At 42.2% G+C, this 16,891-nt stretch overlaps 1 protein-coding gene across 2 annotated transcripts; it reads right to left on the bottom strand.

Annotated features, from left to right (window-relative positions):
• Window positions 1-2,762: 2,762 nt before the first annotated feature.
• LOC135368520 (ribosome biogenesis protein BMS1 homolog) lies at window positions 2,763-16,824 on the bottom strand. Of its 2 annotated transcripts, none has more exons than XM_064601873.1 (24): window positions 16,701-16,824; window positions 16,145-16,313; window positions 15,888-16,078; window positions 15,666-15,745; window positions 14,733-14,921; window positions 14,521-14,663; window positions 14,064-14,385; window positions 12,576-12,709; window positions 12,313-12,499; window positions 11,823-12,003; window positions 11,596-11,697; window positions 10,929-11,095; window positions 10,525-10,606; window positions 10,350-10,448; window positions 10,116-10,291; window positions 9,423-9,611; window positions 8,066-8,246; window positions 7,921-7,979; window positions 7,146-7,268; window positions 6,451-6,546; window positions 6,327-6,378; window positions 5,004-5,179; window positions 4,729-4,887; window positions 2,763-4,226 (listed from the first exon to the last, which is right to left on the bottom strand). In XM_064601873.1, the coding sequence occupies exons 1-24, from the start codon at window positions 16,705-16,707 to the stop codon at window positions 4,023-4,025; spliced, it is 3,468 nt and encodes a 1,155-aa protein (XP_064457943.1). In that variant the 5' UTR covers window positions 16,708-16,824; the 3' UTR covers window positions 2,763-4,022. The 2 variants fall into 2 exon arrangements, with proteins under 2 accessions (XP_064457943.1, XP_064457942.1); XM_064601872.1 differs by having other exon boundaries at window positions 10,350-10,451; window positions 16,701-16,823.
• Window positions 16,825-16,891: the final 67 nt, after the last annotated feature.

Below are 16,891 nucleotides of genomic sequence, written 5' to 3'. Positions count from 1 at the left end.
GCGGACAAAGGGAATTTCCAAGTGCATTGAATGCTTTGTGTGTATTTGTCCTATGTGTTCCAGCCTCAGAACGTCAATCGCCATCATGTTAAATTGACGTCATAGTTTGTGCGAGAGTGACCCAGAGTCTCGGATGTACAGGGTTACCTCAGGGTTACCTAAGTAGCTTAACTGCAATGCACCGAAACTACGTAGGCAAAGCACGCTTTAAAGGCCGTATCTTTGTCTGCAGAGTGCTCGGCCTAACTTGGTTAAACCTGCTAAATGAATAAACTGCTTAAAAGAGTGCACTGTGTCCCCCAATATACTTCATTCCTGTATACATCTGCGCAATGTATAATACAAATTCCACTTTGCCAACTAACATCAAAATCTCACGTAATTTCTTTATTTTTTTATTTTTATTTTGAATTATCAATTTTTTTCACGCGTTAATGCGAAAAACTGTGCACAGTATCACTGCTGGCAGAGTGTCGCTTTCGTGGTAAACCTTACCTTTCAAAATCCCACGTCCATTGAGGGTTTCCGCTGTGTCTCTGGGTAGACGGGTTGAAAATCCAGCGAACTGATAAGGAAGGAACCTCAGGACGAGAGCTGTGAAAATTCCTGTGTCCACGTGGAACTCTGATCGGTACGTTTCATCCTGGTAAATTTCAAACTGGTCCATACCTCGCAATCCAAGTTACAACCAAAAACCTCAAAATCCCCGTGGGTAAACAATCAAGATGGAAGCCATGTTGGGTCAACTTTTACAGGTAGCTATACGTATTCGATATATTAAACCGATAGCTTTTTAGAGCCATCTGACGTCGACAGCTGTGTAGGTCCGTCCGTAACAGTGGTGAGGAGAGTGAATGGTAGAAGCAAGTGGAAGTTTCAATGGCACCGCCACTATAAAGCTACTGACTTTAAACGCGCTTGGCAGGATGCGCAAATGTGCAGCCAACTTTTTGAATTCTGCTGTACTACGTCGAGTGAACGCTATAACGCTATACAAGGTGGTTATTTTTATTCGTTACAGAATTCTTACTAAAACTAGCAGAGCAAAATATATGTCATTTTTGCAGTTGGGTTATATGGCCAGGCGATCTCTCTCTCGAGGAAAGTATGTAACAACATGATCAGTAATTACCTAAAATTCATTAATTAGCTCTTTAATTAGGGGATTTCGCGGCGAGATAACAGAACGGGAGATATTCCTCGCTGAAAGACATTCCATGTTTTAAAAAAAAAACTTAATTTCGCACGTGCGTTAAAGTATTCATCTCTGAATTTCGCTACGCAAATGAGCCGAAACAAGAACTAAGCACTTTTCAAGCGCAGCAAGAGCGACAGGCAATCCACGTGAGAGGGCCATGTGGTTTGGAGCGATGGAGCTGACTGGTGTAGGAGCTAATCTATTGGCCAGATAGACCAGATATAGTCGGCCATGTCACGTCGAGATTGGAAGGCACCCGGGTTCGGATCCCGGTGCCGGCTGTGCTGTCTGGGGGTTTTTCCTGGGTTTCCCTCAGACGCTTTCAGACATATGTCGGCACAGTCCCCTTAGAAGTCGGCCCAGGACGCACATTCCCAACCTCTGTGAGGCCGACAACGGCGAGCCCTTTCACCACCACCATCACCACCACCGCTCTTCGACCCAGACAAGGCGAAGGTCACGTCATTTCTGCGCTCGAAAAGCGCGTATTTCTTGTTGCGGCTCATTTGCATAGCGAAATTCAGCTACGGATATTTCAACACACATGCGCGTTTCAGGGGTTTTTAAACGTGGCATGTCTTTCGGCGAGGAATATCTCCCGTTCTGTTATCTCGCTTTTGCGCAAAATCCCCTAATTAAAGGCCTAATTAATGAATTTTAGGTAATTATAGTGATCATGCAGTTAGACACTTTCTTCCAGGGAATGTTCGCCTGGCCATATAACGCAACTGCAAAAACGGCATCAATTTTGCTCTGCTGATTTTTAAATAAAAATTATGTAACAAATAAAAATGAACACCCTGTATAATAAAGCATAGGATAGGATGTTCTCTCTCTTCCTGAGAACATCCTGCTGACGCGCAGATGCATCTGCGGACGCCATACCAACAAAGAAGACATAGAGGTAGCGTAACTAAATGCATGTGCTCCACAGAAACCGTCCGTTCTAATTCCATCTCCTCTCTCTCCCACCACACCACATTTTCTTATGTGTCATTGAGGCGGTCTTATCGTGTACATATTCTTCCAGTGTAGCATGCCTTGTGAGTTCCACCACTTCTGATTACCCTATATGATTCAAGTTGATTTAGTACAGAACGTCAACTGTGCTCCTTGCTCCACAAACAGTTCCAGCTGGTCAAGCACACCTGTGTGAATCCGAGGTCTACTGCGTGTAGTACTCTAAAAAGGGTCTCCAGCATAGAGCATTGGATAGCCTAAATTCATTATCACCAAAAAACAACCCATGTGTGTGCCTTTCTGCAAGATGATTAAAAAGCATGGCAACCCATTTAGAATGTTTAAATTGCATAGAATACAATAAAGAATGGCTCAGCATACCAAAAAGAAGCTTATAGACTGACTCATAAATTAAATGTCTGCATGGCACAGATGTATACAAAGCAAAGCTATTGAGGGTCGGGGCTGCATCAGTGATTTGCCACACATACTGAACAAATGTGCAGAGGCAATGAAGTGAACACAAACAAGCCTTTCAAAAAGCAATCTTTTTGAAAGGCTTAATTATACTGAGAGAAGAGCCAAGCACACATACAACTTCACATGATTATTTGTGCAGTCACTACGATATGAGTCTCTCTTTATTTGAGCACTGGGAGGGAACTAGTAAAGAAAATCCCAAGCTGAACGTGATGTCATCAACATGGATGGATCAGTATCCCACCTTCAACAAAGCAATCCATATGCACAACAGAATCCATGCAGGTGAAATCATTGAGAGTATGTACCATGCTGTCAGGCAAATACAGCTGTTCCTTATTTGTGAACGTTTTTCACAGATGATACCACAAGTACCTTAAAAAATTTACAAATGTAAATTTTTATGCAGTAGAAAACCACCCCAACTGGACCCAAATTGTCTTCAAGCAGCAATGACAAAATTTTTTTCTGTTTCCCAACTACGATGAGCATGCAAATCTGCTAGACAGCAATCAGTTCAGCTATTTTCCACTATCACACCTTTTCTTTTTACATCATTTTAGAGCCATCTTGTAAACGGCCCATATGAAACACTAGTTACTAGTTATTCACAACAGACAGAACTTACAAATTATAGCCTACTGAAGAGAAGTTCAAATGTCAAACCAAAACTGTACCCAAACTGCTTGGCTTCTATCTCGCATGTCTCCATAGGTTAAAAAAAAATTACGTATTTTTCTTTTTTATATTCATAGACATATTACTAGCAGAGGTAAGTTGTTGAAGAGTTCACACTATTGAAAATCAGAATTTTGTACATGCTGGATACCACTGTAGCATTCATTTTATTTCATTATTTTGTGTCGTTCGTACAGTGCTTGATATTTTTGTAATACCAGTGCAGGAAATGCTCTGGTGGCAGCATCATTTGTTTTGAACACCTCAAACTGCAGCGCTACATCTTCCCCCGTTTCCCCCCGTACAGTGCCAAGATATTAGATGGCTTTGCTTCAAATGTGGTGAATATGTCTGCAAATTATCATTGTGTATTTGGAACGCAACCGCTGCCATAACATCTGGGACTTCCTCATTTAGAGACTTCTACCACGATTATACACTCATGAAAGGGATCTGTACTGCACAAAACTGCATGAGGATGACAAAGGTTGGCACGCTGTGGCATTTGAATGTTTTTGCACGTAGTACATGTCACAAAGTACATGTCATGTACTCAACAAGCAGCTGAACCAAGCAGCAGAGAGAGAATTACATTGATGTCCATGAAGACACAGCTTTGAAAGAACAGGCCTTCTGTACAATGCACTTACGCATCATGATGCTTTAAAAATGTGAAATTACGGTGGCCTATGCACAGTGTAGATGATCAAGACCTTGGTTTCTTCTTCTTGTCCATCTTGCTCAGCACTGAGCATATCCTCTTTTTGAGTTCCTTCTGCCGCCTGAGCTGTCTCATCTCAGATTTTTTCATCTCTTTGCGGTGCTCCTTTACCCTCTGGATCATCTTGTCCTTTATCTTCTTGTGTTTGTCCTCGTAGATGACCTTCATCTTATTCACCAGGTTTATCCTCTGTGACGAAGGAAACGGGTGGTTAGTGTGTACCTAAACTTAAGGTTTTTGCTTTCAAACCAAATGAAGACGTCCAATAGTTACTGCAATCATTTCAGAGTAAATGACATACAGTCTGTTCTGCTAATAGCTAATTTTGTGTACAATGTATTTGCTAAAAATGATGCCAGCACTGTATTCTGACAAGAAGTTTTATAATCAGCACTGGCCCTTAGGGGCAGAAAAAGAAACAAAAAATGTGAAGGTGGAAAAAAATTGTGAGTTTGTGTGCCATCCTGTCAGAGTTTCCACATTTCGTGTTTTTGCATAAAATGTATGTCCTTCAGAATGGACAAACTGCCGTCACATAATCAGTGAAATCTACTATACTCTTAGCAACAGAGGCTAGGGCACTGTCGACATAGCAACTAACGATTAGAGGTCAACCGCACATCTTTGCAAGTGGTGAAGGCACTAGCAATCAAACTATTTCCTTTTTTCCCTTTCCATTTCCTTCTCTTACCTCCTTTTCCTGCCCATCGAGCACAACAGCAACTCTCTGCATTGCGTTGCCTCCCTCAGTTACTGATTTCACTTTGGGCTTGTCCTTGTAGGGCAAAGACTTCTGTAGTTCTTTGGGAATCACAAGTGGCTTGAAGTAGAACTCTTTTCTTTCCGCCCTCTACAAAAGAAACAATCAATTCGCTTTGCAGTGTCACCTCGTACGTGGAGCAGGGCATGCTATCGGAATCTGACATTACAAAACTTTGCTTCAAATGTTAGTTGCAAGTACTGTACCTTGTAGATGGAATCTGTCTGGACAGGTGCATGAAGTCCTCGTTCAGCCCTGAGCTGCCCCACGGTCTTCATTCCCTGCCATTTCATCTTTTCATCGCCGGACAGAAGAAGCGTAGTCACAGTCACAAAGAAGCGCTTCACTTCTACCTCAGTCCATGCTCTCAAAAATACCAGGTCTGAAAGAGAATCCCACTTAATGCCTTTGGAGTTAGTGGTTGCCTGCTAAAGGACAGTTGCCAAATTTATGACTCTGCACTAGGGGTGTGCGAATTCGAACATTTCAAGTCGAATCGAATATCGAATGAATTGAAAAAATGCAGAATACTGAATCAATATTCGTGCACATTTTACAATAAGTGTGTTTTGCACTAACAGTTTGCAATTTGTAGTCCATGGCTTTAGTGTAATTTTTCTGCCATTAACTGATACAAGTGAGACCTTTAAATCTTCAATGGGAATTAAGCATGTACTCTTCAATTTTACATGATTGTGTTTCCAGCTTTTCAGCTGAGACTACACTCACTGGGGCAATTATCTTGATTCCAATATTTGATGCCATGTAATGGCATGTAACGCAGATGAGGCTGTGATAGTTTCTGAACATCCACAGGTCACTTGTGAAACAAACAAACTGGCGTCCTGCCTCAGCTTTGCCATAAGCATCCTTTAGCTTCTTTGCTTAAGTTCATGAGTCTCACCTATGGACGTTTCATTGCTGAAATTTTGAATGTAAGGGATGTCTTTAACACACCCATTTTGTTCCTGGGCTACAGGCATTATCTAAGGGCCTCAACTTTTTCAAGGCAACCTCCCAGACATCAAATCAAAATTCCCTGCCGGCACTGCTCAAGTGCACGTGGGAGGGACACCGCACCCTTTGGAGAAGTATACACAATTAACTTGGGTTAACATTATCTCATGCAAAGCAACAACGGTCTGCCTGTGTTGTGTTAGTCCTGCAGGACTAGCGATTTCGTGAAGCAGGCTTCACCTCATGCAGGAAAGCATGAGGTGATGCCCACTTTCGGGGTGGTGTCGTTGATATTCGATGAATTATCAATTATTAGGAAAGCCAAATGTTAGATATTGGATTAGCGAATCGAATACTTCGAGTGATTGATATTCGATTCGAATTCGATAACTCGAATATTCGCACACCTCTACTTTGCACCCTGGATAATATTTTATTGCTATGAGTGGTGCAGGATAGTTATGTATTTCCAGCTGCACACCAACGTAACAACAGGACACCCATCCACATAGCCCATTGCTCTTCGCAAGAACACAGGGAAGCCTTTAAAGATGATTGCGAGAGAGCCTCACCGCTCAGTAATATTTTGTCTTCAAATGTGGCTCTGAATGCACCAGGTGGAGCCTGAAAGGTAATACAACAAGCATCACTACATTGCCAGCTAGAGAACAATTTGGTATGTCTAAATGTACTCACTTTTACTGCTTTCTTGATCTGGCCCCGAATCCCACTCACTGTTCTCAGAGCAGCACCTTCAAACTTAGTCACTTCAATGGTACTAGTAAACATGTCCTGTAAGTAAAACACAGTACTGAAGCCACATTTCCAATATATAACACTCTAAAAGGGTGTGGATGTATACACCATTCTGGTCCTTTCTTAGTAGGCAAGTCAGTTAGAATTCAGTTTTTTTTTCTTAAACCACTACATATATCCCCGTCACCCTAAGTCAGCTCCAAATCAAGTACATATATGTTAAATAAATATGAATAAATTAATGAGCTAACTAAATAAAAATGAAACCAATTGAGACTTCAACATACTAAATTTAGACTACACACCTACGTAACACATAAAAGGGAACGGATGTGTCACAATTAATGCATGCAGGCCCTGGAAGAACATGACCAAGGGTTCATAATTCTGCCATCCAATCATTGCACACACCATTGCTTAATTATTGTAATGGTTTTCACCCATTATGCAGAATAATAAATAAGAAATTAAAAGGAGCCATCACCATTAAGGTGGCATGAGTAGGTTATTTAGGACTATCGCTCATGGTAAATAAAGCATTACATGGACAAGTCAGGAACAAGGCTAAAAGGCATACAGTGCCGGTGTTAATAGTTGTACACATTAGCTTATACATTTACATTTCTCTTTGTTACCTTGATAAAGGCTGTCTTTCTGTAAATCTTGAATGGGTTCCCGATTAGCTTCAGCTTCTTTACTATCTGGGTGGACTTATCCAAGTCAAGAACAACACCGGTGGCAGCAATGCGAAAGTTGGCCTGCAAAACGAAAAAAGCATCACTGTCTGAAGAAAAGAAAATGTTTGTTTTGTGCATGTTATAACTGTGCAACCTGGCGACAAGGCAATGATTATTTAGGCTCACTTACAAGCTAGAGTATCAGACTACTAAGTTTTCTGTACTACCCTACCGCATCTACTTGCATAATGGACGTACACCAAACTTGAGCACTAAAATTCTGGTACTTTTCTGTTCCCTGCACATTACCTAAACACACCTTGACTTTAGTAGCATGGCCTGATCGTTTCAAGAATCACACTCACAAGGCCACTCCTATTGCACAGCCGCTCGCAGTCAATGAGAATGAGTTCCTGGCACCGGAGTGATGATCTAAAGCGTTTCTTGATGCAAGTGTTGATATAAAATATTTTGAATTTGAATTTAAATTTCAACCACGAATTGGTGTGGGAGGACCGCAGCGTTTGATTCCGGGGCAGATATCATGAAATAATTCCAGGGTTAAGTGTACCTTAAGTGTTGGGTTCAAATTCCCCCCCTCCCACATACCGAACACTCCCCCCCCTTCAACAGTGCTATGCTTTTGAGTAAAAAATGTGTGTCCTATACAAGAGTAAATAAGCGCAGTTCTTTCACCAAAAGCTAGTCGAACAGATAGTGCCAAGCAACTCACTGTTTGTTCATGAACTTGTTGCACTGCCACAAATCCTGTGCCCTGTGGTGTAACTGGACCTAGCAAAGGAACACAGCTGATTACAAGCCTTCAAGTTCCTCTATGCTGCACTGTGCTGCATTGTAGATGTTCAATGACCCCTTACCCCAGAATGTGGCATGGCAGTGCAAATGTTGTGGAGTGTACTTGAGGAAGCGGTTACGAGCATTATGATCCTGAGTGCAGTACACAGGCATGGTCTGGAAACGCCTCCAACCCAGAGACATGATAAGGGGGTCGTTACTCTTGAGGATCTTGCTGTACCACCTGTGCTTCTTCATCCGTACCTGATGTTATATGCCAGTTTAAGTTATATAAGACAAAAGGTGGCCAAGAAGATTCAAAAATTCAAGTGGCACTCAAAGTATTCAAGTAGTACCAAACAGAACATATTATACATGTCACACCATATATTGGTTGGTATGCATTACTAGTTGCATGGCACAATGAACAAAGAGCATGGTTGTGTTGTCACCTTCTTCTTACACCACCATATTGGTGTGCTGTGTATGTACCATATTCCCCTGTATGGTGCCACGTTTTTGGGTTATGTTTTGTCCCTCCTTAGGCGAAGGTCTGTTCAAGGCTGATATTACAACCTTCGACGGAAGCGTTTACTATGTGGGACGCAACACAAGAGCATTTGCCCAACTCTGACATTACCTATGTGTCCATTTTAAGCATGGATCTTAAGCATCGCTAAGTTTGGGAATAGAAAAAACAACCACAAAAACAAGGTGCTAACTATGTTGCATGCAACCAATACTGTGAACATCAGCGAAGCTATCAGGTAAATTACTACTGAAAAAAAAAAAAAAAAACTTGAGTACTGGATCTCTGTCAGACGACTGGAGGGTAACGCAACACTCAGCTTATTACAGTATGTGAGGTGGGAATGAAAAATGGAATGTCCTGGGTCACCAAGTGTGGAAGGATAAGGTGGACGGGCCGTGGCTCCACTCCAAGACGTCTTCTTCCGCCAGACCCTTGAAATAATGAAGGCGCGGCAGCCGGAGTAGCAACAAATACAAACGTTTAATGATCATCTGTCTTAACGTCATCGCATATGAATTTGGATCCTTGTATTACCTCATTCGGCCCTTAAATGCCCAAACTGCTAGGTAATGGTTATCTTCTCGGTCATTCATTGTATGTATCATCCACGAGTGTTCCGTAAAATGTCTCTGTGTTTTCCAACTGTCGTATTTGTGAATCTATCGAGTTAGGCAGATAGCAAGGGTCATGGGGTCCGTCACTGACGGCTGACTCCATCTTCACCCTTTTACCCTGCCCCATCCTGCCCCACAAGTAAGTGCCTTGCATAGACTAATGGATCAATGCACACTTTTTCTTAGATTGTGTGCAAGCTGCAACAATACATATCACACGTGCAGTGTACACATCTTCACATGCTAATGAGAATAATACTATGACACACATGACAATAATGTTGCACTACATACCTGACAATACCCCAGCCTGCTCTCCCCGGCCAGAAGTCCACCCAAGATAACAGGATATGTTCCATCAAAGTTTGTTACAAGCTCACATGGCATGTTATGCAGTTCCACACGTAGATACAGTCCTGGGCGATAGCCTTCGAACTGTACTCGATGTTCGTCATCTAGGCTCTCAAATTCCGATTGATTAATCTGCGGAAGTAACGACAACCTGTAGTTAAGAGCCAAAAGGACACCTCACTAGTACTTGCACAAATAAAATATACTGGCCTATAGCACTGATGAAAATACCAATCAAAGTAAATGTCCGACAGACTGCAAACCAATATTATTCAATGCTAGAATGTGAAATTAGTACATAAAAGCATATCGTGAAAATCATATTTCCTATGACACTGTACTGATCACATTCCAGTGATCAAAATGGAATGCAAATTTCCGATATCCTCAATTTACTCTAAATTAATGCAATCACTATAACTACACACAGCATAACAAGATGAAGCAACATGCTACAAACGTAATAACAAGGAGCACATGCCAACCAATCAAAACAGCAACCCCTAACATGGTTCAGTTTTAGTTTCACTGCAAAGGGGCCATGGTGTGAGCAAGAAGCAAGTATAGCAAACAACTGATGCTGTAAAACAGCCATTACTCATTCATTATGCTTCTTTAACTGATGCAATTTCTTGCCTTTGACTGCTGGCCTAGCTCTTCTTTCAGCTCATCGTAATACGTCTTCTCATCTTCTTTATCATACTGCGAGTCAAATGCTTCTTTCAGCTTTCGTTTACGTTCCATCCTTTTGGCTTCCGCCTGCTTTTCATGATCCTCACGACTGAGCTTCTTTGAGCGGCCCTCTGCATCTTCTGAGAAGCAAATATTAGTGGCAGATCCCATTCCGCACCACACGTTAAGCAGTCATACCTTCGGTTGCTTCGTCGTGTGACTCTGCCTCGTCCGATTCCTCCTTTTCTGGCACATCGTCTGTTTTCGCTTCAAGGTCTTCAAAGTCATCGTACAGCTCTTCTGTACCAGAGGGGATTATAATGAACACTGTCTTTAAACTGTCACACCACCTAAAACAGCACAAATTGCTTACCATCATTTTCTAAGAGTGTCTTTGCATCCTCAGATTCGTCCCACTTCCCAGTTACAAAACAGTCCTTGATGGCATCCTTTATCTGTGCAAGACAACAATATGCTTAAAAAGGCAGCAGAGATGAAGTAAACATAGAGAGTTTGCTGGTTATCCAGGTATGTTTAAGGACACACTTAGATAAAGACATGTGGGACACCCAAACAAAGTTTTCTAAATTACTACAGGTTTTCCCGGCGATTTTAATCCAAGTGCCAGCTAAATTAATCCATGCCCCATAAAGTTTGCATGGCACGTGGATTAATCTAGCTGGCACATGGATTAAAATCGCCGGGAAAACCTGTAGTGTACATAGGGGCTGTGCATTCCACATAATAAACCGATGAAACCAGATAAAAACCGCTAACCTGATCGTCTGTTACATAAGCATCATCGTCGATGACAACATGTCGAGAACTGTCCACACCATCGCAAGCCCTTTTCTGTGCCAAGTGAGTCTCCTGTTTGCGAGCTTTGCGGAACAACTCCCCTATCAACTCGTCGTCTTCTGGCAAATGTTCTTCAAATTCCTCAACTGAAATTTTAGAATGGGGTTAGACAACTTCAATGTTTGTTCCTATTTTTCAGAATTTTTTGAGTGTCCGTATTGAAAACAGACCCAAAGAAAAGTTCATTCTCAAACTTATATCTTTGGGCACTTCATCTGCGTAAGTCATTACACTGCATGTCATGAGCAAGTTCTAGACACTGACAGTAATATGTCATAAATTTCATGTGCCATGTCTGGTGTGCCCCAACAAATATCCCAGGCCCCTAGTTTACTGTCTATAATAAAGATATTGTCGACTCTGCTCATCAGAAAGAAGCTTTCCAAAATTCATATACTATCGTCAATGAAACTGTCAATGAACTGAAATTGGTGAATGTGAGTTCAGTGGTTACAGCATATTTCCACTGTTGGTTCCTCTGTGTTATATAGCCTTGGGTTTTTAGAATGTGATCCCAACTGTACTCCATCTGATTACTTTGCCTTACAAGCCTTACAGCCTTTGGCTTACAAGTCGTAAGACTTACCTTGATTATAGATCATGTGTTGCAGGTTTCCTACTTTTCGTGAACGAGCAAAGTATTCCAGGGCTGCCCTTTCTTTCATGTTCTGCCTCCACTTTTCACGACCTACATGAGGCAAGAAGTATGTCATACACAAAACTTCAGCAGATTTGAAGCTTTACTAGTGTACTGTGCACACCCTACAATTCTTCTAGCTTCCCTCTATGTTGTTCATTGCAACCAGGACATACCAGTATCATCATCATCATCATCATCATTGTCAGCAACGGATGTAGTGTCTTCAAGGAAGGCATTCCCATTGATCAGCTTGTCCACTTCACTTTCGGAGACATCTGCACCACCAGAAGCATGAAATCGAACTTTTTTCTTTGGTACTGTGTCTGTCTCCTCATCTTCCCCTTCTTCTTCATCCTGCATTCAGTATGAACAAATTTCTGGTTTATACCTTAGACCATCTACGTAAACAATAACAAAAGCCAATCTAGAACATCCCTCCATATAAAAAAAAAGTATTTTTGCTGCCCATAATAGGGGGGGGGGGGGTTATGTTTCTAAAGAAAAAGAAAGGAAAGGTTGCCCATAACGGGCTCCTTTAGAAGTCAATGCATTTGCATGCATTGGTTATCCAGACCCTCTATTTAACAAAATCTATCAGTCAAGGATAGTCCTTACTGTGGTACCAGTGTGTAGAATAGGAGCATTTATGACAAATAATTTCACCTCTGAGTCCTTGTCATTATCTTCAAGGTTTCCCTCAGCGTCTAAGTCATCACAGAGTTCATCTGCGTCATCTTCGCTATCGGATCCTGACAGACCAGAGTCACCTGATATGGCTTCCGCATGCCTGACCGAAAATGCTGGCCGGCGAACTCGCTCGGCTGGCTTCTCTTCAGCAGCCTGCTCCTCACTGTCGCGTAAAAACAAGCGCAATTAAATCACTGCTCATTTGATATGATTACGGAGATAACCAAACATTAACTCACTAAATAATGTCTTCAGCTGCTAGCGGCTTTGTATTGGAGAAAAGTGCAAACTTGCTCGCTTGCAGCTTGGTGTCTATGGTGTTCTTGGCTTGCATGATTGACTGCAACATCTGATCGACGTTTTCACCGTCATCCTAAAAGAAAGTAAGAAAACATTTGATTAGAACCTGCAGTGAACCATGATTGACTGCAACATGTGATCAACATTTTCACTATCATCCTAAAACATGTTCAGCATATGTAGACCATTTTCAAGAAATGTGGAGTTTATGGTGTAAATACATCCATTATATAGTTCCATTATATAGTGTATATATATATATATATCCTGTAGCTTGTAAGGTTGCATATTTTGCACTCTCTGCAGAAAAAAACCTTACACAAAAGCCCCCATTTTGTGAAATCAAACAACTCCGGAAAAAGGTGCTGACACCAAGACCCTTAACCTAGACCATCTTGATTTCCTGAGTCATTTGATTTAATTGATCCTTGGGCGTTGGAGGCGTAGGTATGTGTTTGTGCCATCCGTGTTTGTAGCCTGCCTCGGTTAATTCTCATTGTTTACAGTGCCCCATTTTGTGGTGTACACCTTTGGACTCCTTGCACACATAAATGCCACACCATCAATGTCACTTTTTTTTTCTGTGACGTTGCAGTGTTGGAGAGATAAATGCAGAGAAAGTGAAACCTCGTAATGAAACACGTTTTGTAGGCTTTCTTTGGTTTTGCAAACATATCAAGGGGGAGTAAGGTGACCGCGTTAAGCCCCGCACACGAAGCCCTCGACCTTTTTTTGAATATCAAGTATGCACTTAATTGTGCGAAACAGGCTCCGCACACCCCTAGCACCGGCCCTGGCCGTGGATGATGGCCAATATTTTCCGGATTGTGTCTGCGGGATTCGCGCCCGCGGGGATGTGTTCAATGTCGTGCAGGATATTGTTTGTGTCGCAGCTGAAGAAACGAAAAATGTGAATGCGATTATAACAGATTGTTTTCAGCACTGAGATGTTTTGACGCTTGCTTGTAAATAAATATTTTGGAATAAGAATGAGCCTCTTCTACTTCCTGCATCGCGTGGCTGCGAACATGCGGCAAGGACGAACGAGCCATGACGCGCCTCCGATGCAGCCGGCAAGCACTGCCACAGCGTGAGGCCTTCCCCAACGACATCGAATATCCTCTGGATGTACGAATAATGTCCTAATAAATTTGTACGTCCGATGGATATCCCTCAAATATCCATAGGACGTACGAATCCGTTACGACATTATTCGTACATCCAGAGGATATTCGGTGTTGTTGGGGTTCATTCAGAGCAGCTTCCATTAGCTCAAACTGCGCCTTATGCGAACACATCTTCTTCAGTCCCCTTCGAGTTCAAATTAACGGAATTGTACTGTATTCCAATTTTTCAAATTAATCCAATTCTTATTTACGGAACTCGCGTTTACTGTTTACCGTACTCTGCACGGACCGTTTACTTACTTGGCGGGCCTCAGTGTGAGAGTGACTACCTCGAAGGTCAATGTAGACGGCATCCTTGTCGAAGACCACTCCTCCCACGCCCGACATCGGGGCATACAGGAGGCGTTCTTTCTCGTTCAGCGAGCGCCTCTTTTCTTTGTCTGGCAGCGGGCACGGGTCTGGCAGAATCGTGATGTCATGGATCCCAAAATCTCCACAGCCCGGTATGTGAATTGCGTTGTTGTTCTTGAAATTCGCTCCCCGCGAATACCCGTAAAAGCAGACCTTGCGGTCGCACTTGGGATTTGCTCGACACAATTCGGGATCTGTGACGTCTTCCATCCTGTGAGTGGCAAAAAAAAGGAGAAGACAAAGAAGAAGAAAAAAAAAAGAGAGAGAGAGAGATTTACTCGCAACATGCATAAAAAAACAAAAAGTGAAACGAAAATGAGTGGAATTCCAACATGTTGTACATTACCTGTCTATCATAAGGTAAGGATGGGTAGTTCTCCACTGAAGTGGACGGAATTTCATGACGGAAATGAAGCGACCGAGGTTGTGCACTTCTTGCTTGAGATACTCGCCCCTGATTAGGCCTGACAGGTAGAACAGCTTTGCACCCTAAAAACAATAGCATATTTGAAAGGACTCTGTAGGCAGAGTAGTCAGATGCTCATGACCAATGTTTACCTGATATATCTCGGTCCAAAAACGATGCTTCATCTGCTTCTTCGTTTGCCGCAGTGTCTTTGCATTTTTGAAGACATCGAGGTGCGTTAAGACACCCATGATCCGGGGAAAGCCGTTAACTTGGCAGATGTTCAGGAACTCAAATGTCTCCATCTCGAAGCCAAAACTGGCATCAACCAGCAGTAACACCTGCAACAAAAGGATTTCAGTAGATATTCTGTTTACCACACAGGCTTCATGACGTTAAGCATGCTGTCATCAATGCCGCACATGTTGTTTGAAGCAGATATTACCGAGGCATTGCTTCCAGTAGTAAAGGGCTGTTTTTTTTTTTTTTGTAATGTTCACTTTTGTCAAACTTCTTTATCATCTTTAGTTTTGTAAATGTATCATGCCCTGACCCTGTATTTTTGCTCATAGCAATTTTGTGAATATAGCAGCCTTTTCCACAGCTGTCATGCAGATAATTATAAGTGTCCTCCGCTTTGCATATGGGATACAGTCTTTTAAAGCATACACATTTTCTGTGTATGACTGACTAGTCATGCTTTCTTCCATAGAGTTTATTCACCGACGTCACCCCTCCAGAGCGCACTAGCTTGGAAAAGGCGAAATCGCCACCGTGATGTAGGTCCCTCGAAGTTTGGTTCCGGTTTTTGTTCACTGCCATGTGCTATTAATGCTGGAAACATGGCAGCCACCTGGATTGTGGTACAAATAACATTCACACGGCACGGTAACTTTGAAACACCAAATATATGGTGAATGCGATGTGGGTGAAGGCCTGGACAGTCGACCTACGGGTCTACATTATGGCAGCAAATCTGCTGGCGACAGTGGAGCTCTCCTGCGGATGACATCATCTGAATAAAGCCTATACATGCATTATGACTTCGGCAATAACTTTATATCAATCAAATAGCCTTTTCTTACCAGATCTGCAACTTTGGAGATGTCTATCATGCAGTTAATATCGTTGTTGCATTCTATCAATGTGATTCTTCTTTTCTTTCCTGCAAAATTTGAGTAGGAGTGTGTCTTACGTAAGTCATTCTCTGTGATCAAAACTCTTCATCCCACTCTTTTGCAAGAAAACTATTGATCATATGGAATACCTATCATTACTAAATTAAATATGGAGTTTAATTACTGTACCTGAGACAATGGTAATAGGCCCATTGATGGTACTGACAAACTGCCGCGTGAAGTTCTTAATGAGGCATTGAATCAATGTCGTTTTTCCAACTTTTGGAGGTCCCACAATGGCCACTATGTAGGGTGGAGGCTCTATAGGAGTTCTGTCTACCAGTGGAATGTGATGTCGCTTTTCTTGAATATCTTGGGTCCTTGTGAATACAGAAACGTATCAGCCAGATAAAAATATGGTTCCTCATGCGTGACTCTCTTCTTACCTCCGAAATCTTCTTTCAGCCTTCTGAATGGACTGAACAGCAAATGCCTTTGGATTTCTTTGTTTGGCTGTCAACTCTTGTTCTGGCTTTTTATCCTTTTTTTCTGCCTTCCTCCCACTGCGAGGTGCCCTGTGGGCTTTGGCTTTCGATGGCTCATCCATGCTTGGTGCTAAAATATTAAGAGCGTTAGCATACTTAAACACGGATTACGATGTACCTTGGATAATTTTATACAGGTAAGATTTCAAGGTAAAAACTTGTTTGGCGGGCCCATGCACCGATTAGTTTGCCTTGACAGTGCACGATTAACAGGGATAGAGTGTTATTTCGCGTATGGTGCACGATGTAGCACCCCAGGAAACACTGCAGCTAAACATCAGTACTACAAATGCACGCACGTCCAAAATCCGAACACAGTTGCATGGTTGGTTACACATCGACCATTGGTAACCATGTGTTATGCGCACACCGTGCGTGTTATGATTTAACGATATAAGAAATGTACACTCAATATCAACGCCACTGCACATCCAAAGCGCCACGTGTTGATACTTACGGGTCATTTGGAGAAATTATACATAAACATCAACATATTAGCCACGTTTGTAACAATGTTCAACTCGGCGTTACAAGAAACCAAAACGTGAAGCAATGGCATTGGATTGCATCGGCTAAAAATTCACCAGCCAGGTTTATGCGCCCTCTACAAAATCGGTATATTACAGAGCAGAACTAAATCTTAAACAG

Source organism: Ornithodoros turicata, chromosome 9, assembly GCF_037126465.1.
Source record: "Ornithodoros turicata isolate Travis chromosome 9, ASM3712646v1, whole genome shotgun sequence".
Lineage (NCBI taxonomy): Eukaryota > Metazoa > Arthropoda > Arachnida > Ixodida > Argasidae > Ornithodoros > Ornithodoros turicata.
Note: the sequence above shows the minus strand (reverse complement) of the source record. Positions and strands in the feature narration are given on the sequence as shown.

What these genes read in the sequence shown, in the direction of transcription:
- LOC135368520 (XM_064601872.1), bottom strand. An exon ending in TTTGGACCGAGATATATCAG is followed by an intron (nt 14,664 to 14,732) that starts GTAAACATTGGT and finishes TATTGTTTTTAG; the next exon opens with GGTGCAAAGCTGTTCTACCT. An exon ending in CCTTACCTTATGATAGACAG is followed by an intron (nt 14,386 to 14,520) that starts GTAATGTACAAC and finishes TGCCACTCACAG; the next exon opens with GATGGAAGACGTCACAGATC.